The sequence below is a fragment of the Plectrocnemia conspersa genome, unplaced genomic scaffold, assembly GCF_051122295.1.
Source record: "Plectrocnemia conspersa isolate PC_06_02 unplaced genomic scaffold, ASM5112229v1 ptg000012l, whole genome shotgun sequence".
In the NCBI taxonomy this organism is placed as follows: domain Eukaryota; kingdom Metazoa; phylum Arthropoda; class Insecta; order Trichoptera; family Polycentropodidae; genus Plectrocnemia; species Plectrocnemia conspersa.
The window spans coordinates 7,054,943-7,080,462 of NW_028277176.1; the positions used below are offsets into that span (position 1 = coordinate 7,054,943).

The 25,520-nt window shown below is 33.5% G+C and overlaps 3 protein-coding genes across 3 annotated transcripts in view; all 3 read right to left on the minus strand.

The window, feature by feature from the left end:
- The window catches only part of Baldspot (elongation of very long chain fatty acids protein baldspot), a 54,955-nt gene extending 54,247 nt beyond the window's left edge, over positions 1-708 (minus strand). Inside the window, exon 1 of the mRNA XM_088200134.1 lies at positions 378-708. Coding sequence (XP_088056260.1) covers positions 378-565 — 188 coding nt within the window. The 5' untranslated portion in view covers positions 566-708. The remainder of the gene's footprint in view (positions 1-377) is intronic.
- Positions 709-5,148: 4,440 nt separating this feature from the next.
- GC (gamma-glutamyl carboxylase) lies at positions 5,149-9,780 on the minus strand. The gene is made up of 8 exons (XM_088199325.1): positions 9,498-9,780; positions 9,283-9,435; positions 9,042-9,207; positions 8,796-8,981; positions 8,565-8,728; positions 8,189-8,493; positions 5,706-6,267; positions 5,149-5,637 (listed from the first exon to the last, which is right to left on the minus strand). Exons 1-8 carry the CDS (start codon positions 9,658-9,660, stop codon positions 5,207-5,209), a joined length of 2,130 nt encoding a protein of 709 aa, XP_088055451.1. The 5' UTR covers positions 9,661-9,780; the 3' UTR covers positions 5,149-5,206.
- Positions 9,781-13,425: 3,645 nt separating this feature from the next.
- The window catches only part of LOC148228074 (uncharacterized), a 46,811-nt gene continuing 34,716 nt past the window's right edge, over positions 13,426-25,520 (minus strand). The window contains exons 10-32 of the mRNA XM_088200677.1: positions 24,206-24,327; positions 24,015-24,137; positions 23,665-23,834; positions 23,475-23,603; positions 23,072-23,406; positions 22,438-23,014; positions 22,114-22,366; positions 21,688-22,041; positions 21,473-21,618; positions 20,964-21,073; positions 20,305-20,624; positions 20,086-20,234; positions 19,752-20,015; positions 19,535-19,683; positions 19,332-19,473; positions 19,020-19,265; positions 17,761-18,247; positions 17,307-17,695; positions 17,107-17,232; positions 16,442-16,530; positions 16,192-16,362; positions 15,402-15,488; positions 13,426-15,327 (exon numbers count right to left, since the gene is read on the minus strand). Coding sequence (XP_088056803.1) covers positions 15,197-15,327; positions 15,402-15,488; positions 16,192-16,362; positions 16,442-16,530; positions 17,107-17,232; positions 17,307-17,695; positions 17,761-18,247; positions 19,020-19,265; positions 19,332-19,473; positions 19,535-19,683; positions 19,752-20,015; positions 20,086-20,234; positions 20,305-20,624; positions 20,964-21,073; positions 21,473-21,618; positions 21,688-22,041; positions 22,114-22,366; positions 22,438-23,014; positions 23,072-23,406; positions 23,475-23,603; positions 23,665-23,834; positions 24,015-24,137; positions 24,206-24,327 — 5,069 coding nt within the window. The 3' untranslated portion in view covers positions 13,426-15,196. The remainder of the gene's footprint in view (positions 15,328-15,401; positions 15,489-16,191; positions 16,363-16,441; positions 16,531-17,106; positions 17,233-17,306; positions 17,696-17,760; positions 18,248-19,019; positions 19,266-19,331; positions 19,474-19,534; positions 19,684-19,751; positions 20,016-20,085; positions 20,235-20,304; positions 20,625-20,963; positions 21,074-21,472; positions 21,619-21,687; positions 22,042-22,113; positions 22,367-22,437; positions 23,015-23,071; positions 23,407-23,474; positions 23,604-23,664; positions 23,835-24,014; positions 24,138-24,205; positions 24,328-25,520) is intronic.

Consider the following 25,520-nt stretch of genomic DNA (forward strand, 5'->3'; position numbering starts at 1 on the left):
TGAAGAAAACATTATATTTTTCAACTGACGAATTAGACGTCGAAAAGGAGAGTGAATATAGCAGTGACATTTGACGAATCGGATTTTGGACCACTAAGGGTTAAAAAAAAAACATTTGCACAATTATTTCATCTGGCAACACAAGCCGACGGGTCCAATGAAAACAGCTCATTGATAAAAAGCCGGTGTCGGTACACGCCCACCCACTTCCGGTTGCATGTTGCAAATTTTGACAGAACACAACAAATCGCTCGCTACATCGAGTCACACCGGGACGCAGCTCGTTACATCACCCCACGCGTCTCGTCCAATGGCCATCCCTCGTTTGAAAAACTACCCCTACCCGCACCCCACCCCAAATACGGACGGGTACATACCTCGGTCTGCTCTGCATGAAATGCTGTCCGATGAATATGAACAGCATGTAGATGGAGACGTAGTAGAAGGCGACTGTCCAATTTTCCGACATCCATTTTCTCGTGTTCTGATGGATGAACTGGTTCTCGAAGTCGAAGATGTACGAATAGTTGTAGCGGGTCGTTATGGTGTCTAGGAGGTTCATCATGATCGTTCGCGCGCGTCGCGTATTTAGAATATCATAAGCGGCGCGGCGCGGGTTCGAGCGAGCTTCGCCGGCCGGAACGCGCAAATACGGGCGAGGACGTCACGCGCCAAACGACCGAGAACGACTGAACCGCGCGCCGCTATGGCTCGATGGTTTAATGTAGAGCGCGCGAGGGGTGGGGGCCGTGCACGCCGCCGGTGACATAATGCACGACCTCTGGCAACACTGGCCGTCTGTCACATCCATGCGCGCTACCCTATCTCGCTAACTGCGTCTTCATACAAGCATTACTTACAGTAAAAATACGATGTTCGATTTATGAGTCAGAATAATGGATAAGAATATGGCAATTTACAATAACAATAAAAATACAACAATCTTACTGGGCCCGGCGCGTGGTGTTTATTTTTTGTATGCCATAAATGAAATGCCTTTCCAACAAAACGATCACACGGGAACCACTACAGCTTCGACATTTTATTCAAAAAGCACGCTCATTAAACTAATACAATCGTATTTTAAGAATTGACAACCCCTACATAAAATCGCCGAAGTATGCCGATACGCTGCAGTTTCCCGATAATAACCGTTATTGCAGCGCAAGTAGAAACAAAAACAGCACACGATCGTGTTTTCGTACGATTTATACGATTTTCTTCTTGTGACTCGGCCCTAGCACGCGCGAATGTACGTATAAAAAATTAGAAGCCGAAATATTACTAATCGAGCGTAGGACGGGACCATGCTATGCCTTTTTGCCATTGCTTATGTGCGCCCACAAACGCATTTCCTACTCAGGCCTGATGACCTCAACCACACACGGTTTCTTAAACATTCGCAATAAAACACAATATATTTTTTTGCATTATTTCTTTACAAATAATAATATTAAAAAATAAATGCTAAAAATTATACCTAAATTACTTAAAATAAAACATACATCTATAAACATATAACATACAAAAATAATAAATTAATACATTAAATTTCATATTTATTTGTGTTATTTTACACAGGTTTATGAATGAAATAAATTTTGCATCAAAAACTTAATGAAAACGAAATGTAGTGTTGGAAGAAGCGAATATAAGCAATATAAATATTATGAGAAGTTCATATGAATAAATAACATGTGAAGTGAAAGACTATGTAGTGATTTTCAAACGAAAATGTAATAAAAAACATACGACATTTTGATGAACTGAGTTCCGATTATAATTTTAAAAACGAAGAGCAATTATTTAAAGTTTAAGTAATTCATAACATAATTGTTGAGCTAAGTTAATTTTACTGCAAATAAGCAACCGTCTTTTGGAAGCTGATAAAATTGTTAAAATGTCAGATGCGGACATTTAAAATCACTGCTTAATGCTAAAAGACAAATATTCTAAAATGTTTACGGACCAATTAAAATTTCGAGTAATAATAATATTAAGAAATCATCTCAGCTCATCGATGTCAATAAAACACTTTTCGGACTTTTTCATTTCAAAATATAATTGTATGAATAGCAAATTCTCGAAAAAAAAAATGACGCTCAAAAATGTGCATGTGACACTAACGTGCACGCATATTTGACAGTTGCAAAACGTTCAATTTCTGTTCAAACCAAAACCGAATATAATATTTAATTTGCTTAGGTTAGGTTTTGGTGTGACCATAATAAATCCAGAAACTAGCGAATTCATTGGTCTTACTGCTGGCGCACATATACGTGATTAATAAACAATAATTTTGATCCTTTCGTGCAGATGCTGCATGGCAAATAGAGAGCCCCAAGCTATATGCAAGTTGGTGCGTCTCGGTGGCAAACATTGGTACATAAATTGTGTACTATCTGAATTACATATCGCTTTATTAGACGGAGTGCTGTGTTTATTATTATATTATGTCACATTTATATTGACATTGGCTCTCAATATTTTTTTTATAATAAAAATATAAAATAATTAGATAGTATATATTAAAAAAATATTTTTCGCGTTATAGTTTGATTATGTAGTATAAACTAATAAAAAAAACGTTTTTTAACAAAAAGCCTTAAAAAATTCGTCCTGGAAACGGTTAAACACCGCACCGTGCAGCTTGTAGCACATTTATATAAAAATCAAAGTATGTATAGTAGAAGTTATGCATTTATATTTTTTTTTTAATTTCAATAATCATTCTCATACAATTGATTTGTTTGTGAATTTTTATTTTTGTTAATTATTGATGAGCTTAGTAAATATAAGTGTAGTTTTTATGTAATTCATGAATGATTAATAATGTATTACCACCTACAAAAATCATAATAAAATATGAAAAAGATTTTTTGCCTAATAGAAAAACATCTCTAGAATACGATTGGTAAAAATAGTTGTATCGCCATTATATACATTTTTACATAAATTACCACATTATTATCATAACATGGTGTCGTCATATAAAACTGTAAATAAAATAATATTTTAAACATTTACATATTCATTACACCATAATATGAATAAAGTAAAATTGTAATGTGAATGAACAAACTTTTTATTTTATGTCACATTTTTTTATTCAATTCATTGATAAATACCTAATTTTTACATATTTGTTTGTAAATATTCAGTACAAAAATAAATGGATGCACAACAAATTAATATATTATTTTATTTTTTTATTTTCTTAAATGTTTTTTTACTGTATTAAAATGTTAAAAGTCGGTTGATTCTTAGTGTTGAAATTGTTTGGAAACAAAAATTCTTGTCAATATATTACCTTGTCGCAATGATGACAAATAGTTGCACAGAATATAAGTCTATGTTACTATCCACAACTATAAGATTTGTAATATATTAATTTAATTCTAAAACAATTTCTAACCTCACGTTATCGAATAAATATTTTACTATTTATTTACAAGTTCAATTGTAAAAATAAATTTATACACGAAAGTTAAATATTGAATAAAATATTTGATTAATAACAATATAATTGTAAAAAGCAAAAAAATCAAACAATATACTATTATTTTTTTACAATAATATGTACATAAGCACGTTAATGAAATTGTTAAATAAATCGCTTATTTTTCCTTATATGTTGTAGATAAATTTGTTGTTTGCTCAAAATATTATTATATAAAAAAAATATAATATTAATTGTGCATACAATGACGAATTCATATCATTGCATTAATTTCAATTGGCAGCAATATTATACATAGTTCGGAGAGTGAATAACAGGTGGCTACACGAATTATTCACTTGAAAGCACAGCAGTAGCTTGAAATGCACGCCTCACAAGGACGCCATGTCAGCTTTATCCAGGGGGAGGGTAAAAATTGATCGGTTTTTTAAGATTCGCGGTATGACATGCACGTTTCTGACCAAATTCAAAGGGAGGGGCAAATGACGTCCCTGCTTAAAATACACATACTTTTTATAACAATATTACGACTTACAGTAAGTCGGAATCGAATGATGCATATCTAAACCAAATGTTGACCAATAGGAGAGCGCAAAAAAACAATTATCCCTTCTCAGAAGTCAAAAATTCACGTCAAAAGTAATAAAATCGCTTCGCGCCGTTGCAGTTACCGAGAGTTCCTACTGCGACGGTGCCGACACGATTTTATTGCTTTTGACGTGATTTTTTTACTTCTGAGAAGTGATAATTGTCTTTGCGCCCTACTATTGACCAAAATTCGGTTTGAATATACTTTGCCCAATACTCTCATATTACAAGTCAGTAATACTATCGGTAAGAAAAGTATATTTTTAAAATACTGTAATGTCAAAGTGCAGACAAACTATGCGTGCAGACAAACTATGCTTCTCTACTTCATTTTCCGCTTATTTTCCCCCGAGATATGCCTTCACCTTCCCCCCCCCCCCTCAAAAAATGATGTCCCTGACGCCTCACTTGCTCTATTATATCTATCTATCGTTTTTGAGAAGTGAAGGAATAAAACTTATCGACAAATTCAAGTTCAGTATAGTGATGCATGTTTGCCACTCAGCAAATGTACAAATGGGGTTAAAAGTTTTGAAGTAGCATTATTTCGTCAAAGGAATCGTGAAAAAAAATACTGAAATTGCTTCATTTCTAAGAATGTGTCGTATTCAGCTAAAACATATTTTACTAATGGTATGCATTTACTATTTAAGCCGGAAAACTTGTAGGAAGTTATACTTTAAAAATATTTTTGTTCAATGAAATTAAAAGATAAAATGTATAATGCTTTTCATTTGACTCTCCTTGTAAGTCGTAGTATTTAACTTCGGTGGGTGGGATTCTTGTTTATCGTGCTACCTTGACATGAAGCTGGTTTTGCTAATTGTATTTTATTACTACGTATCAATACCACGCAGGGTTGACACCGCGACCGCACAGTTCGCGAGCCAGTAGTACAAAGAGGTCCAAGCGGGAGTTTTCGCTCAAATTGAGCCAAACAGCTCTTGGCCATAACAACTTTTGTAATGGCCATGACCTAAATAATCAAAACACGTAGATTCATGTAATAATAATGGAATTTTTAAAAAGTTGTTTTTAATGAAAGAATTTGACGAGTTCTAATTGTCATTAAAGTCTAAATAAATAAAACTCCTAATAAATTTTATTTATTGCTAGTTATATTTATTACAAGATGCTTTAAATCTAATGACATTGCAACTATCGAACTTCAACTCGCCTAAGCATTGGCACGCCATATACGCTGTACAATAATCCATTGCCTACGTGTTCTAAAAACGTTACCATATTGTTAAATTTAGAAGACACCTCTTTAACAATTAGGTTTTTTGGAGTATCAGAATATTCGTCATCTTTTATCGCATTAGGATCTTCTTCCATGAGCTTCTTAGTCGAGTTCATAAACACATACATGTAACAAGCAGGCTTGTTTCCTACAGTATGGATCTTATGAAAAGCTCCAGATTCCACTAGAATGCTCTCATCTTTTGTCAAATGTATAGCTTTGCTCTTTTCCGGAAGACGAGTTATATGCTTGGCTTTCTTCGGAATCTCATAAAACACTCGACCTTCCAATACAGTAAGACTCACGTTGAATAGATCCGGTGAGATATAGTTTTCTAGATGTAACCCTGAATCAAACGTTTATTTTAAAATTAGATCATTAACGTCATACAGCAGTGTTACATTTATATAATACCTGGAAAATCTGCCACGAATAGCACATCCGTGTAATTGTTCCATGAGTACACGTGCTCTTGAATATCTGAGATTATCTCCCTCCAGTTGTTGAGCTCGGTCAAGAGTGGCATCAGCCATTCTACGCTTTTGAAAGGACTCCAATTCACCTTCAATATGTCAATGTTGGGGTTGAACATCCTTTGTTGGAATCGACCGTTCATGGAGCACCATACGTCTACGTATATCGATATGTTTGAGAAAAATGTCATCGCTACGTCGTCTTGAATGTCACCGTCGTCAAAGTGGATGAGGTCATACTTTACGTTGTGTGTGTTCTTTTTCACTATGTGTTTTTTGCTCGAGTCTTTCAAAAGATTGTTGCGAAGGCATTGAGCGTATTGATGCATCATGTCTCCGTGCTTGGTCCATCTGTCGTTTGGAGTCCAAGCGTCTGGGTCTATGAACATTTCATTTTTGGATTCATTATCTACCACCTTGACTAGAACCAGAATCGTGTCCCAATTGTGCACCATCATGTCCCAAGAATAGCCATATAGCCCGTTAGTCCAGTTGTTATATCCCTGAAAAATAATATATTGGAATAATATTACTTTTAATTATAATTTAATATACTAAAATTAAATTATAGCTTATTGCGCAACTAAATAGTAACCGTTGTATCCAAACTATGGCCCACGGCTTTTTTAAGACATACAATATACTAACTTGTATCCGAAGTGTGAATAAAATTAGTTAACTATATAACTAGTTTATATTCCTTTGCTCTGTAGCAGTAATACAGAGGTCACTCGTAGTTTAGCCAACGAAAGCTGCATAATTAATTTTTGTCGGTAAGACGAAGAATGGCGTCTGCCTAATTTCTTCACATTTTAAGCAATATAACGTGTATTATTTCGTATCATACGATCCGCTAGGACTCTGATAATATCGATCTTCACCCGATTTGCAGCTAGTTCGTTTAGAAAAGTTTATCAAACATTTGGAAGCTGAGAAGAGTTTTTGAGTTTCATTGTTTTTTTTATTCAAACCCTCCTCAAACTTTCACAACTAGGGTTTGCAATACCGGTAATGATACTACTGATATTACAAAATGAAATACCGCTAGTACCGGAAAAATATATTTTTTAAATCCGTACATTTTATTTATCGAAAACGATATCTCCATGGCTTAGAACTGAGAAAAAGATGATGCTGAATTTTATTGAGAGCAGAAGATAATAAAATGATGCTTATTGTAGTGTTATCTGCATAGTATATCAAAATAGAATAATATTATCCGTTTTAGTCTAAAAGGGCCGAAATATTGGCCCACCATACCTATGCGAAAAATAACAAATCGTCTGATTTTTCGTTTTTTTTTTAAATTTATTATAACATTCTCGATATTTTTGTATATTCGTGACGTGTCAACATAAAAGGAATACATTTGCTATATATCAGACAAATCTAATGCTACTTAACAATTAATTCTGTTATGTAACAGAGTAATGACCGCATATTTTTTATGATAGGGATGGCTGGCGAAGTGAAAACAAAAGCAGGTGTTCCATACATTTATACATTTTTATCTCCATTCAGTCATATGTTTACCCAAATAATACACGGAATATGCATCACTAATCATTGGTGTTATATATTAGCAATAAGTTTCAATATTTGTAATTAAATAAATAACGTATTTGAAAAAATGCGCGAAATGTATGTGTTAAAAAAAAACTTTTTCAATAGAAAATAATGCAATATTATTTGTTTTCTGTTACTAATGTAAATTTAATTGAAAATAAGTAATAATTAAAATATGTTGGCGGGTGTTTTTTTGAAGCAAACTTAATTTATATTTTATTTTTTAAGTAAATAAATATGAAAAATATATTTTTTTATTGTAGTAACAACTAAGTATTATTGCTTTTTATTATCTCAAATCACTAATAGAACATAAAAAAGTACCAATTTTTAAAAACACTTGTATAATATAATTTATTTAAAAATACAAATCAATGATTTTTTTCAAAAAATTATTAGGAATTATCTGGGACTAAAAGGGTTATGCAGTGTATACGTATTTTTTATGCTATAGTGTTTTAATAAACATTTATAGCTCAAATTTAATTTATTTTACTTTCAGCATGAGAAATAAATCAGTATACGAGAGACAAATCTTTCGAAAATAAATAATACTGCGATATTCTAAAAAATAATATTAAATGTGCAATAATTTTAATAAATCACATCTTAATCACAAAAATATGTCGCATTTTGAACAAACAGATAATACCGGTATCGACTGTTTTTATCTCTGTAATACCGGTATTGAGAATTCCGGTATTATTTCAATCCCTTAACATAAGTGTAATATATATGTATGAATGAATTTCTCATGATTTAACTTTATCGACGCTCTCTTTATAATCCCGGCGGCCGCCCAGTTCAGACACATGTAAGCCTACCCGACGAGAAGAAATATAATTAATAAAAAATTACCTTTGTAATAAAATGTGAATATGGTAGAAATGCATGTATAGCCATGTACGCTACAATGCAATAAACCACTCCTCTTTGCTTACTATTTGCATTGAATACTTTTTGATTGTCTTTCGATTCTTTATCTTGATTTTCTTGAACTTCTTCCTCGTTTTTATCTTCTTTCCTGGCATTTTCGTTGCTTGAAATAGTAACCTTTTTAGGCTTCAAGAAGAGCAATGCCTTTAGATTTTTTATAATACTTTTTGGCCAATCGTTTGAGCAAAATAATGGCAGAGTTCCTAAACAAACCCATGGAAACATTCCTTGAAATAATAAAACAATTAATATTAAATAGCTTATCTTAAATAACTATATTATTGATTAAACAAGAAACCTATGCAAAATAGACGAGTGTTCATCAGATGAAATATGACACAAATAGTCATGGCAAAAGCTCTAGTGCGTCCATAGATCATCCAGAAACATACAGAAAGGTCGAATATGAAAGCGAACCAATGAATCATAATATAATCGGTCTGTTCGACTGTGAGAAAGATCCTGAAATTAAATGATATTTATAAAAGCTTTTTTTATAATATACAAAATAATACTATGTTTAGCATACCTGAAAGGAAAGAAAACCCAATGATTCCCTAAATTAGTCATGGCATAACCAGAGAGCCATTCTTCGCTTGCCTTTTTTAATCCAGCCACAAAATATAATATAAAGCATTGATATTTCAATACGAAATAGTTCCAATAAGGCACTTCTTTATTTTTAATCGATTTATTTAAATAAGCATCTATGGATCTAAAAATAGATTTTTAATAAATAAGTGTATTTTAATATATTTTTTATATAAATACTTACAGATAATTATTTGCTTGCGTTCCGATGAATAGTACACCAACCAATCCATATAGATAGCTATGATTATTCCAATAGCTCTTCTCCAATAAGAAAATATACCAATAAGGTATCACAAACATGATAGTGCTGAGTTTAAATTTGAAGCCCAAAAATATGCCAACTGCTCCTAAAATTTAATATAAATATTCATTAAATATTATTAGGAACTATTTATATGATTTTATATTATTATTATTATTACCAATCCACATGATTCCGTACACCACGGCCATATAAGGTAAAGGCAGTACTTTCAAAGGTATCAAAGGAAAATAGCATCCCATTGGGTCGCCCCAGCGCAGATCCATTTCTGCGCCGCCCCTCTCTTCAGGTACGTCCAGGACCATCGATAGTCCTTAAAATTGTTACCAATATATATTAGAATGTTTATATAACATCAAAAATATCAAAACATACCAAAAAGCATCCGGACGACGCCCAGACTAGAAGGATCCGATGGCCGATACATATAGCGCGTCAAATTATCAAAAGTCAAATCTTTCCATCTATAGCCGGTTTGTTCATATAATATGTCGTCTAAGCTTTCCGGTTCTTTAGGAGATTTCTTGGGAGTGGACATATTTGGTGAAATTGATCAAACAAGGAAAATAAAGATCGGGAAAATGACAGTTTTCCTCCGCGCCCGCGTGCTCTACGCACGCCACTGAACAGCTGAGCTTGGGATGGGGTGGGTTTATCGGATATTCTAGACGTTTCCATGGCAACCCTGAAACACTGATGCTGTGGGTATATAAGGCGCAGGGGGCTTGTAATATATTAAGTTAAAAAATGCTTTTTATAACAGGAGATTATATATTTTATACCCCATTTATATTTATAAATGTTATAATATTTTTTTTTAATTCACATGATCGTTCTATTTATATCTAGCGCATTTCAATGGGACTTCCACTTCTACAAAAAATGTACTGCTACTTCTACAACATTATATTTCACCCTATATTGCTTACTGCAACCTGGATTCTTCCGCATTCGACGACATCATCCGATATTTACACCATAGTTACACGTGACATCACTCGACTTTAGTTCCTGATCCTAAATTCGTCACCATCATATATCGAAGAGAGTCCAACAAACAGCAGTATGTTTTTTTTTTGCTTTTGAGGTCGATATTTTTATGTTACGTTGTTAAATGTATGTGTATATGCTTTACTTATTATAATCCTCGCCTTGTTCTACGCGTATATTTTAATATTATTTATTTATAAAATCAACAATGTTTTATTGGAAAAAATAAATGAAAAAAATATTTATTTTAATTCACTTGTTATTGTGCACTGACTTGAAAAATATAAATTGTATTTATTAATTGATCATAGTAGCCATTTTAATTTTCATTTACTTCTCTATAAAGCACTATTAATAATAAACGTTTATTTAACTAAAATAATTATATAAGCTTGTCTGTTTTTTTTTCATAAAATATTCATATAATATTTTATTATTAATAAATATGGATTTATGCTAAATATTTCGTATTGATTTTTTCTTTCACAAAACGTGAAATTCATAAATAAAAAAAATTTACATTAAAGAAATGGATGGGAAAAATACGTAACTCTATTAATTGTTCGCAAGCTTATGTAAATGAGATAAATAGAAATCATGTTTATAATTAATAGCTTTTTTAACTGATAGTTAATTTATTTACAAATAATATATCAAACGTAATATACCTTACAATCTAACATGTATTGTGTATAAAAGATAAATCACATCTTCTTGTGCAAAAACAAATATAATAAATTAGGTCGTGCAATGAGAATATTTCCGAAATATTTTCTTAGAGCGTTATTTCATTAAATTGCACAAAAATTGATTATTAAAATAAATATATGCACGTAATCTATTATATAAACTACAATAATATTTCACAAAAATATACCCTGAAAATGCTGAATTAAGAATGCTTGATTCCATTTAGTAGAAATGCATACTATGTTGGATTAAGAATACTTACATATTTATTTATTTAAAATAATATGTACTACCTAATCCAAAGTACTCTTTCAGATATATTACATTTATACCAGTGTGGCTTCCAATCGGCAAGTAAAACATTTGTAAAGCGCATTATTTAGTACAGGATCAACAAAAGTTGCAGAGGGCCATAACTGGGGGACAACACAGTGGCTGCGGCATCACGTCGGTGCTCGTTTTGAGCAAAGTTGTGTGTGCGCTGATAGGTTTTAGAAGTGCAAAATATAAACAGCTATTTTTTTATAATTACAATCATTTTCTATATTCTCCTCGGATTGCCTTACTTAAACGGCATAAATCTAAAAGTTTATACTTTTAATTAACCAGTAATAAAAATTTGAAATAAATTATATCATTATAATCGAAGAAGACAGTAAGGAGAACTTTTATATTCGAACGAACCTGACGTGCTTTTTGTTTCTGTCTCTTCAGGGCGCTTCCACTGATTCGTACATTTATGATTTTTCACCTGCTTGTCTTTCTTGTCATCTCTCCTGAAAACGTTTGTACCGTTATTTTTGTTTTCAACGTAAATTTTAATGTGAATTCTTGTATGTTCATTTTTAATAATAATATATTGCTAAGCATGATAAAACGCGTCGTTAATATTTGACTGTCAAACACAAACTACGCATCCAATATGGTTTACAATTGACATTCAAATAGAAAAAAACTTACATCATCGGCGAAGCACACCTTTAAAATGGTTAAGTTACACTTACAGAGATTTTTTAATTTATATTATATTAATTAACTCTCGGACTCTCACTGACGTGAAGTACCGCAGTTACTACTAGACTCTTCTTATTGGGCTTCATATGTATTTTTGCTAAACGTTTTAAGCTATAATTTTTATTTTTAGCGCATTCTCACTTTTCTTAAATTGAAAAAATACCTAAAATTATATATCGTTTCGGGACGGTGATGGTGACGGGTGGCAATTATACACAGATTGAGCCGCTGCAATAGTATTTTATTGAAGATATGAGCTGTTTACATTGTAAAAGGGCGGACGCGAGAAAATGCGTCCGAACGACACGAAGGTTGCCAGTGTAGAGAGAATTTGTCACGCCAGTGCTACTCAAGTGCCGACCAGTTTTGGCCATAACAAATCTAAATCGGCCTCCATAATTGTATTTATATTTTGATAAAAGTAATAATACATTTTAGTAAATTGTGCAAACATTACATTTTCAGGATTACTTAAAGCTGATTTACACAATGCGAGTCGGCGTGCTAGTTGAGGTTGCCAGTCACTGAATACCAGCGACTTAAACGCTTAATGTCAGTCACTGGAGAAGCCAATGCACCACTGGCACGTCAGCAGCTGGTAGCTCCAGCAGAACAAATATTTTTGTTTTACTGGCACGCCAGCTCTCCCTTCTACCACACTACCGTACTGGGACAAGATTTTATATTTGCTTGAAATGCGGCTGTGTATTATCTGCAGAATAGCTATATTGTTCTCACTGAGGAATGTGCACTTGTTAAGTCGGAGCGGTATCCTTTGTAATTCAGCTTCGTTGAACTTATTTTTTCGATTTTTGTTAGCGATTTCTATTCGTTAAAATTCGCTATGAAATGTTTACGTTAGGTTTTAGCAATTTTACTCACAGTCAGTGCTTTAGCTTGTTTGCTATTGTCCCCGCCGCCGCAGTGCTGTCAGCGTACCGCGTAGCTTCAGGGTGGCTAACTAAACCAACCCCCACAGTACTGTTTTCGCCTCCGCAGTGTTACCATGGTAGCCAACATAACCACCCCCCACAAGAGGATGATATTTTCTCTCTTATTTTCTTAGGATGTATTAATGAAACAATTTTTCGCTGCTTCACCTACAAGGCCTCTGAGGATCTGCCATTGACTTAATCCCTCCGTCAGCTTCTCCACTACCGCTCGGAGAAAAAGATCCCGCAATATGTAAATTATTAACATTTTCCACCGGCGTCATTTTGGCTAGAAAGTCATTCCTTAGGGTTAGTAAACCTTAAAGCGTGAATAAGTTAACAACTCGATATGTATGACATTTGGAACTATTCGTTTATCGCTCTCTAGGCTGATATTTTTCCGCTGCAAATAATTAATTAACTAGATTAAAGTTATATTACTCTTCAATTTTAATTATGTCGAGTTATCAACTTATTCACGCCCACTTTGAATATAACCAAATTTCTCCAAATATGAAATTAGTCTTGTCCACCACTATTAAAATATAATAGTAAACATAATTTCAAAATAATTGTGTGAATAATTTAGCTTTCTCTTCTTTTCCAAGGGAGGTGTGAAAACAATGCTTTAATTAATCACTACTTTTATAGTATACTTACAATAATAAAAAAAATAGTTATTTTTCAACATAGTACATTTTATTTCATAGTTTAAATACGTACATAGTCATAATTTTTTATTATTTTACAATAAATAATCTCCAAATATAGACTTCAAAAACTTCAACATGCTCCACTTATTGTCAACAATAATTGTCATTGAATTTCTTTATTTTTTCTAAACAACCTCGCTCTACGGGCTATTGTAATATTATCAATATCACACACATATCATTAAAAAAACTTTCGAAGCATACATTAAAAAAAATCATGCAACATCGACCAAATCAAACTTTGTGCGCAAAATTCAATCAATGAAATATTAAATCAACGTACTCCACACTTATTGAACAATGATACAATAGGCAATTGACTGTTATTGGAATATGTATCTTAGGAATACATTTTTTTATTATTCTCATTTTAATGGCTATTAATACTGCATTAAAATACTCTATCGATAACAGTTTCAACGAAAAAAGCACGTATTATTTAAATAAATCACAGAAGCGCAATAAGACATCTTTTTACTAATCACAAATTTGCATACTCGAATATATGGGGTATGCAATACAACATTTTTAATATTTATTTATCTCATTTAGAACATCAACAGAAATGGTCATTGTATGTTATTATAATATATATATGTATCTTTCATCAATATCACAATCGAGATATTTACCAAACTACATTTATACATAACATTCGGAATACAATGTTGAGAGATTTGAAATAATAATAATAGTAAATATAAGAGCAAAGTGGTTTGTAATGTATTTTATAGATACAATCGCTGTAATTTAAAATAAATATGGCTCTTAAATTGAATGGGTTCTTTCTTCTTTTAACATTCAATATTTTTATTGTTTGACACTTAAATTTATTCTAAAATTGACACGATATAATATATGTATAAAACAACAATATATATATATTTAATAAACCCATTTACTATAATGATCTAATAATTTCGTTACATTTATTTTAAAACAGTACTCGATAGCCTTATTCCATGCCAATCATTTTGATCCGCCGTTAGTGTTAATTAAAGTTATTATTATATATAGTATTTCAACAATTTTTCTACTTTATTTATGCAAAATTAGAACATCTCAATCAGTGATAATTCAATTAAAAATACATATTAAGTCTATAGGTGATAATGGCACTCTTTTAATTTTTTAAAAGTCAATGAATATGATAAAAAATTAAATTAAATCAAGATATTCGATTATGGCATAAGATCAAAAGTATCGATCGACTCTAAAAATTTTTTGCAGAATAATCAGGAATGAAAAATGGATTGCATAAAGTGTACGTGTTATATAAATATTGGCAAATATTTTAGCTGCCAAAGAACAACTAGCACTACCGGCTTATACGTTAATTTATGTAAACAGTGTTCAACTATAAACATACGCACTTTATGTAATAGAGAAATTGTATAAAAAAGGGGGTCAAAAGCTCAACTTAAAAAAACTACATTGTCTCCTTTGAGCCTTTGCGAAAATGACCCTAAAACTATTTAGGATAACTTTGCCCGTCGTGTCTAATACAAAAATTAATATGCGTATAAAAAATCTGATATGGAACATTGATAAAATATTCATCATGTAACGATCGAAAATAATAAATTCACTTGTGTCGTGTAGTAGCGTAATATAAAAAAATAATAATTTGCAGCTTGTCCTCGATCATTATGAAGGACACGACCCGAGGCATCTACCCAGTTTCAGCAGTCCGTATAGGAGCGCTAAAATCCCTTTTCTGCGATGTTACACTTGTTCATTCTCCGCCGATGATACCACCCGGTACAGGCAAGCAAGATTGCCCAGCGAGGAAAGCATCGACGGCCCTAGCTGCCTGTCTACCTTCGGAGATAGCCCACACGACCAACGATTGACCGCGACGGCAATCTGAAATTAAAATAAACCATAAAACACAAACACCAAAATTGTTATACTTTACTATAATAGATCAAGATAATAACCTCCAGCTGCAAATACATTGCCGATCTCTGTCTGATAAATGTTCGACTTCGATGTTTCAATATTGCTTCTAGGATCGAGACTCAAATCTACAAAAATATATTATTAATAATCATGGATAGGTTTAATATTATAAAAGTGATTCACGAATTTTGTTACAACTAAAAATATAAACATTTCAGATAATTTTATTTACAATCATCATAAACTTGGAAAAAGATTGCTGAACACTAGACAATATTGTATTGGTCCTTTTCCAGGCTTAAAAATGCAATATTGAATGGCACTATAACTTAAAAGAAGTGATGCTTCTATAACAAGCAAGGCACAACTTTTGCTCAGTTTGATGAATATGAAATGGCTGACAACACAAACTGTCGCAAATGCTATTTAGCGATTTCAATACGAGTGTTCCGACAATTTTTACATATATTTATGCATGGCCGAATAAAAGTGTGTTATGGCCGTGCGTGGGTTTTTCTGTGTAAAAATTTCCTGAAGGCGCTTCGGCTGTCACGGCGTGTGGTCGTGCGTCAGCAAGGATTCTGAGGATGTAAACTCTGATAATAAAGCATTTCAATAGTTCGAGGCGTTTGATTCCGTCAAGAGACGGTGGTCCTTCGAGAAGAAAAGACGGCCATCTCCAAAGGGGAGAGGTCGCAACAACGAGTTATAACTTGACATATATAAATCTCAAAAATGTTAGTCTTCTTTTAAACTGACAATAAGTGTTTATTTTATTTTAATAAATATTCTTAAATTACCCCGTATTTTGTAATAATATAAACTCACCCAATTCACTCGCAATGTATCTTTCAGGACCCAAGAATCCCATTGCCAACAGAACCAAATCAGCTTTGTACACCTTTTCGGTTCCTTCGATTTCTTTCATTTCCCATCTGCCTCCAGGTCCTTTGTTCCATTCAACTTCGACGGCAGATACACCGCAAACATTTCCAGAACCTAATATGATATATATATATATATATTTATATGAACATATGATTTTTTTAATATTTAATTAATTATTTAAAATACAAACCATCATCCAAGAATTCTTTGGTAAGTGTAGAATATTTTCTTGGATCACCTCCGAATTTGACTCGTACTTCTTCATGACCGTAATCGACTCTAAAATGCAACATAAATTAAAATTGTTTGGTTTAGTTATTTTTAGAATATCTCAACATAAATAATAACAATTTTAAATGGACGTTTCGCAACTGTCAAATTGAGTTTTATATACATTTTAGAGCAAAATATTAGCGCTTATCAGTTAAATTATATTTTCGCTAGTAGAAATATATATCTACCGATGAAAATGTTTTTGGACCTTACTAGTGAAAATATAAATTTACCAAAAAAAACGCATTCACTGTAACATTTATACATCGGATATAAATAAATAATGATAAATATGTAAATATATATATATTACTACATATAGAAAAGTTGAAAAGTAAGCCTGATTGCAATCCCTAGTTGTGACTTATATGTCTTTTAGTAGTTTCAATTTACAACTTGTCTTGTGTAAGTCACGACATTAAGTTACAAAGACAGTCGACAATGTAATAAGAATTGACTCGAAAGATGAATGCTTCTCTCATAGTCAAATTTTGTTGCAATATTACAAGCGAAGTATCCACAACACCTATGTCAAGTGCTGATTTGAAGGGTCTTACAATCTAAGTATTCAATTATAATCACCTGAAGATACGAGGCCATTGAGGCCATGGGTTATCATTGCCTCTCTTGTTTTTAGGCAAAGGCAATATTTCGAATGTTGTAATAGATTTAGCACCTTGTCTCAAAGAAGTCGCTATACAATCACACCTAAAATAATAATAAAAAATATTAGAATAAGCAAAGAATTACTTGAATATATAAATGTGTAAAATAAAGCATACCCAGTATCTCCACCGCCGATGATAAGCACATGTTTGTCCTTTGCTGTGAGACCGGAATTCGTAGTCTTGATTCCCTTCTGACGCTTCTGCCAGCTCTCCAAGAACTCCATAGCGAAATGTATACCGTTCAACTGACGTCCTTTGAGCGGCAAGTCTCTTGGCCAAGTGGCACCGAGACATAGAACGACACCTGCGTATTCCTCAGACAATTCCTTTGCCGATATATCCTTTCCGACGTTAACGTTCGTTTTGAACACAATGCCTTCTTGCCTCATGAGATCGACTCGACGAGCAACAACTTCCTTGGACAACTTCATGGTTGGAATGCCATATTGTAATAAACCACCAATGCTATCATTGCGTTCAAACACAGTGACCAAATAACCGATCTATAGATAAATATTATTATAGTGACAATTCGTTTTTAATATAATAATAAAATAATAAGGCATACCTTATTCAATTGATGAGCGCAAGCCATTCCTGCTGGTCCCGATCCGACGATTGCAATAGTTTTTCCATTACGAACTTCAGGAATCTCAGGCACAATCCATCCATTTTCAAAAGCATTATCAATGATTGCGCACTCAATATTTTTTATTGTTACAGCCGGTTCGGATATTCCGAGGACGCAAGCGCCTTCACACGGAGCCGGACACACTCTTCCGGTGAATTCTGGGAAGTTGTTCGTTTGCAGCAGTTGCTTGAGTGCTTCTTTCCAATTGCCTTGGAAGATGAGATCGTTCCATTTTGGAATGATATTTCCAAGAGGACATCCATGAGAGGATTGACAGAACGGCACTCCGCAGTCCATGCATCGGGCAGCTTGAACACGAAGTCCTTTACGGACATGTTCGCGATCGTAGATCTCGTCCCAATCTTTCAATCTTCGTTCAGCAGCTCGATAAGTCACAGTTTCGCGAGGATACTTGATAAATCCTCTAAAATTTTAAACAATCATGAAAACACTTGACTAACTGTTCCACCCAGCTTCGCTCAGAGACAAACAATATTTGTAATTCTATACCATGATTCTTAAAGTTATTCTATCTAAAACTGAATGAAACATTCTAAATTTTAAAAAATATTCTATCTAAAACAAATGGTTTCATAACCCAGCAATATTTGTTTCGAACTCTAATATTATGTTGATGAAATATTTTCTCGATTTAAGAGATAAATCTAAGTAGCAAACCCTCAATATTGGCAGCTTTATAATACTCCTGAAGAAAAGTAAGCAATTGAATGCTGTTGGTTGTGACTTATATATTAAGAAGGCAAGATATATGTGATGGTTCTAGGAATGTTCACCGACTGGTAAATTTGTCAAATGGAAAATTCACCAGCTCGCAATTCGTCGAACGGAAAGTTCACCAATTCTACAATTGTTCGCCGATAATTTATTTTTTAAAACCACGAAACATCAGTATTTAAATTCTTAGTTTGTCATTTTTTTCGTCAAATACATGACATTTTTTAAAAATATTTTAGTAAATATTGATCTAATTTCCATGAAATTTAAAATAATAGACTAAGCCGTTTCATCACTGGAGTTTTTTTATGGAGCTGAGATTAATCATGAAATTAAAACATAACAAGCAGTGGTCAGTTAAAAATATATCAGAAAACTTTAATATTTCTCAATAATTCAAATAGTTTTCACCAAAAATAATTTCTAATAATTTTACAATAACCTAAGAATCTATAACATACCTAGTCTTATCAAGGATTTTCTCAAGACGTTTTTTCTCCAACGTCACATCCTTGATCGTTTCCTCAATATCCATCACCGGAGTATTACTAGTCTTTCCGTTGATTTGACCGTTACTCTCGAGTACGGGAACAGCAGGTTTGATTGACATCTGCTTGAGAGCTCGTTGATATTCATAAGGGAAAACTTTGATGAATTGCTTAGCAAGAGCTGGCCATGTATCCAAAAGTTGAGTGGCAATCTCAGATCTATATTCAATACAACACATGAGTTACTCAAATATTATACATCATTATTAATGTATTAATAATTACCCAGTTAATTGAGCGAATTCTCCGAGCAAAGCCTTAACATAGTCTAAATCTTCTTGTTGATCGAGCGGAAGCAATTCGACCATTTCATGATTGCACTTAGCGTTGAAAGAACCGTCAGTATCCCAAACGTAAGCAATACCACCTAATAAATAAAATATTTAGTTATATATTTGACTTGAGTATAAATATAAATATGTATTTACCGCTCATTCCAGCTGCGAAGTTTCTTCCAGTAAGTCCAAGAATAAGAACGACTCCACCGGTCATATATTCGCATCCGTGATCGCCAACGCCTTCAACGACGGCAATACAGCCAGAGTTACGTACGCAGAAACGTTCAGAAGCAATTCCTCTATAATATGCTTATTTATTAGATCTGTATAATTTGTTGTATTATATATTATTAGACGATTTATGAACCTGAAATAAGCTTTTCCAGTTGTGGCACCATACAAGCATACATTTCCGACGATTACGTTCAAGTGAGATTCAAACGGAGATGTTTTCGGTGGATAGATTATAACATTGCCACCAGATAAACCTTTGCCAACGTAATCATTGGCGTCTCCTTCCAGAGTTACAGTGACACCTTTAGCTAGGAAGGCGCAGAAGCTCTGACCAGCAGATCCGTGAAGTGAAATATTGATATGAGAGCCATCCGGAAGACCAGCTTCGTCATATTTCCTGTGCAACATTGATATATTTTGATTAATTAATATTTACACTATGAATATTCGGTATTAAAAATATTTACATGGCAATGTGATAAGATAACGTAGACGCAAACGCTCTGCACTCGTTATTGATGATCATTTTGATATCGATAATCTTCTGGGTTCCATCTAAGATACCCTTGCATTGCTCAATGAGCGAATTATCTAGCCTTTTCTCGAGTTGGAAGTCCTGTTGAATAAAAGCACGTTATATTCTGTATTCGTAAGTCTTCAAAAGCATATTTATTGCACTAACATACCTGAGACACAGTTCCTCCGATGATGTTTACTCCTGGTCTCATGTGTAGAGCATTCTTCAATATCGGGCCGAGATTCAACATTTTCGCTTTCAAGTTGTCGTTGTTCTCTCTGACTTTCAACAAATCGGTGCGGCCGATGAGATCTTGGAACTTTCGTACTCCCATCTCGGCCATGTGTGATCGTACCTCTTCGGCCAGCATGAACAAGAAGTTGATCACGTGCTCGGGTCTTCCTTCAAACTTCTTCCTTAAGACTGGATCTTGAGTGGCAATGCCCACTGGGCATGTATTCAAATGGCACTTTCTCATCATAGTGCATCCTGAAATGTGTCAATATACATAAGTACTCTCTTCATATAGATCGATCTAAATTAAATTTTGCATAGCTATTCTTTAAGATTCTACTTAAAACATGGCCTAATGCTCCCATCTAAAAATAGATGGGGGCATTCATATAACAAGTAAGAAAGACACTTTTAGATTAAAATTGCTTTGACGTTGAGTAAGTTTATATTTGTCTACTGTTTTTTAAGGATCGCCTAAATATAACATGAATGGCTCTTTCGAATTAATCAAAGGTTTATATGAGTTGAGGCTTAATTTTGGGCAAAGCAGCGTACGGACCACTTTTATTGCTAAAAACAAGATCTAAAGCTTACCTAAAGCAATCAAAGGCGCTGTGCTGAAACCAAATTCATCAGCTCCCAATAAAGCTGCGACGACAATATCGAATCCGGTACGCAATTGTCCATCAGCTTGAACGACAACTCTAAAACAATATAACACATTTTAGCTTTCTTTAATAATACACGCTATAGCGAAATTTTTGCTTCAAAAATTAAACACTCAATATATATAATTACTGATTTAAAATCTGTCATTAGTTTAGCTACCAGATATATAGATAAGTTATTAAATTCTCTGAATCCAATCCATACATTATATTGCACAGCACAAACTAACCTTCAATGTTAGTAGCCCTATTATGCTGTTGATGAAATTGCAATAGAAAAAAGTTTGTTATGAAGGCTATTAATGCATATTTAAAATCGGATTTTATTTATCTCAGAATCTAATTTTTTCTTTTCATATCAAGTTTAAAAACATTTATAAAAAACTTTGAAATCAGATAAATATATATAGCTTTTTTGCTTCATTGATTACATACCTAGATCTAAGATTGTTTAAGACCAAAACTTGATGAGTTTCAGCAACACCCAATTCCCAAGGAAGTCCAGCGCTTTTGATGCCAGTCCAAGAACTAGCTCCAGTGCCTCCGTCATGCCCAGATATAACGATATGTTCTGCTTTACCCTATAATTTAATTTCATCATTGTAATTATGCACGGTATTTGCATCACATGATTTAAAAAAAATATAAACCTTAGCGACGCCAGAAGCGACAACTCCCACGCCGACTTCGGACACCAATTTAACACTTATCCTAGCATTAGGATTGGCGCACTTCAGATCGTAAATGAGTTCGGCCAGATCTTCAATTGAATAGATATCGTGATGGGGCGGTGGAGAAATGAGACCCACTCCGGCTACGGAGCAACGAGTGGCAGCAATTTCAGCAGTTACTTTATAGCCGGGCAGCTCTCCGCCTTCACCGGGCTTCGCTCCTTGAGCCATCTTGATTTGCAGATCGTCGGCGTGAGCCAAGTAAGAAGCGGTGACTCCGAATCTTCCCGACGCCACTTGCTTAATAGCTGACCGTCTATTATAATCAGGATCCTATAAAGATATTATTAGAATAATAATAAATTCTTTTAGATTCAGATCAAGCGATGGAATATAATGACGTACCTGATTGAGATATCTATCCGCATCTTCACCACCTTCTCCTGTGTTAGATTTACCCCCGATTCTGTTCATGGCGATAGCTAGAGTGGTGTGAGCTTCGAGAGAGATTGAACCAAACGACATGGCGCCTGTGGCGAATCTCTTAACAATTTCAGAAGCAGCTTCAACTTCTTCGATCGGAATTGCTTGATCAAGTTTAGCGAGTTCCAACTGGCCGCGAAGAGTACAAGCACGTACAGATTCCATAGTAGATTCCCTTTTAAATATATAAGTAATTAATAAAATTAATTCGCCGTCATATGACAAAATATATAATAAAATACATACTTATATTTCTCATAAGCATTATTATTCTTCAAAATAACGGCTTCTTGTAAGTTAGCTATTGAGTTTGGATCATTGATATGCTTCTCTCCGCCAGCTCGCCAATGATAATTACCAGGATTTCTCAAGACGAGCATATCGTGATTTTCTCCGAACGCTAAGAAGTGCCGATCGAACGTTTCTTTAGCCAGAACTTCCAAATTAACTCCACCGATCCTAGATTGAGTTCCTTTGAAACACTTTTCGATTACATCGTCGTTGAGACCGACTGCCTCAAATATTTGTGCTCCTTTGTACGACTGCAAAGTACTAATGCCCATTTTGGCCATGACCTTTGATATACCAGTTTCGACGGCTTGAGAATAAGCACGGTAAATAGCGTCATCGGTTAAACCCTGATCTACAACTCCATCAGCACGGAGAGCGACGACTAGTTCGAAAACGAGATACGGACAAATAGCATCAGCTCCGTAACCCAATAAAACGCACATATGATGAACTTCTTTGGCTTCAGCCGTTTCTAAGATCAATCCGACTTTCATCCTCTGTCTGGTTTCGATAAGATGATGATGAACAGCACCTACATATAAAATAATTTAATACATATTGACATTATCATCTAAAAATAAAATAATACCTAAAGCAAGAAGTGAGCTAACAGGAACTCTTTTAGGTCCAGCACCACGATCAGATAATATGATCAACTGGTAGCCATCTCGGCTGGCTTGTTCGGCTTCAGAGCATAACAAATTCAAAGTCTTTTCCATGCCACCGGCACCTTCAGATACATCAAATGTACCGTCGAGAGTCTTAGTCTTCCATCCTCTGTGCTTAGTATGTTTTAAAACTTCAATATCGGGGATTGATAGAATCGGATGGGGAAGGAATATACGATGGACGAAGTTAGACGAAGGTTCCAATAAATTACCGACAGGACCGATCGGGCAAAGCAATGACATAACAATCTTCTCACTGAAAGAAATATATATTTATAATAATGAACTATGATTTATATTTTTATTAAATATGATCATCCTAACCGGAATGGATCAATAGGCGGATTTGTGACTTGTGCGAATAGCTGCTTAAAGTATTCGTAGGCCAATGGTTGGAACTGTGACAAACATGCTAATGGGGCATCGTTACCCATACTTCCAAGAGCTTCTTTCCTATAAGATACAAGATAATCAATCATATGTTTTAAAATAAAACAAATTAATAAGTACATACTTATTCTGGACCATTGGAATGAGTAGCATATTGATGGTTTCTAATGTATAACCATACAACGGCAATCTTTTATCGGCAAGTCCGGTGCATAAATTAGATTTGAAGTTTCCGTTGATTTGGGATTTACCTTCGGGTTGAACGTGATCTTTACGCATATCTTCCAAAACAATCTATAATTAATATAAATATTATTAAGGAATCATTAAAATAAATAAATAAGATTCAGGCTAAACATGTTATTCATATCATGCTTACCATCTATGATTATCACAAAAAATTGAAAGCATAACATTCAATGAAATAATGTTAGGTGTTAGTAATAATTGATGTTGTATCGTATTTGTTTTTACCTGTTCTTCGAGCCATTGAGAATGAGCCCTGCTAGAAGCAATGTTCAATTTCAACTCAATGTCTTGAATCATCCTTTTCTCTTCAGTGTCAACCAGCAACATTCTACCAGGTTTCAAGCGGCTCTGTGTTTTTTTAAATAATATAATCAATAAATATATAAATATCATAATAGCATACAAAAAATACTTACTTTGTGGATAACTTTAGCAGGATCGACATCATAGATCCCTACTTCGGAAGCCATTACCAGAATGTTTTCACTGGTGATGTAGAATCTTGATGGCCTGAGTCCGTTACGATCCAAAATTGCACCTGATGAATTTATAAAACATTAAATAATCAGCAAATTGAAAAGTTCATCTTATGTATAATACATTATAGCATTCGACTTTTTGAAAATGGATAATATATAGGTTTATTAATTATTTAAATTACAAAAATATAGTAACAGGCTTTCTATCAATATATATTATTTTAATTTGATTTAAATAATTATTATGTTAACTATAACAATTAGCTTCAAAGACGTAAATTGCTTTAAAGTTTATGAAAACATTAAGGTTGTCAAAAAACAAATTAACCATCAAAGTTGGTAGTACTATTATGCTGCTGAAGATTTTAATCAATTAAATCTGTGCAATGGAACACAGTCGGTTGTGAAACAAAACAATGTCCAAAATACAAACTAAGCCGACTCATCTCTCAGGGGAAAATAAGCGGAAGAATAAGTACAGATAGACATCGCATCTCACATATTGCTCCATAGTTTATCCGCATTTCAATATTACACTATGTTTTAAAAATATGATAGCTATCCTAACCGATATTACTATGGACTTCTAATATAAAAGGATTGATCAAAGTATATTCAAACCAAATTTTAGTCAATAGGAAAGCGCAAAAATAATTATCCCTTCTCAGAAGGCAAAAATTCACGGCAAAAGCAATAAAATTATGTCAGCGCAGTGGGGACGTTCTGTAACGAGCGTCCTACTGCAACAGCGACAGCACGATTTTATTGCTTTTGACGTCGATTTTTGTTTTTTGCGCTCTCCTATTGGTCAAAATTCGGTATAGATGTGCTTTATTCGATTCTCACTCGTAATATTGTTCTAAAATGTCTTAATATAATGTTTGATAATCGAGCGTTTTCACTGAGGTGGCACAATTTTATTGCTTTTGACCTGGACTGGAAGTTCCCTATTTGGCAACACTGAGCAGCAAAGAAAACGCGACTAATTATCAGATAAATATTATGAGTAGATATTTTTAATAATTTTTAATGCCTAATTAGCAGTAAAATCATGTCGTTTTTTACGCCACGATTTAATATTGTTATAAAAAGTCTTAAAATGAACGCTAAATAACCAAACGTTTCCAATGCGACGGCGACGGCACGATTTTAATATTTTTGACATCGATCTCCTTGAATTTGGCCAGAAAAATGCATGTCATTTAATGAAATACTATGAATCTTAATAAAACAGAAATATTAAAAAACAACC

Bases quoted from the DNA above. Each gene is read 5' to 3' on its own strand.
- GC (XM_088199325.1), bottom strand. From the start codon at position 9,660: ATGTCCACTCCCAAGAAATCTCCTAAAGAACCGGAAAGCTTAGACGAC. The intron at 8,729-8,795 runs GTATGCTAAACA...ATTTAATTTCAG, and splicing joins TGGGTTTTCTTTCCTTTCAG to GATCTTTCTCACAGTCGAAC. The intron at 5,638-5,705 runs GTATTATATAAA...CGTTTGATTCAG, and splicing joins ATTCGTGGCAGATTTTCCAG to GGTTACATCTAGAAAACTAT.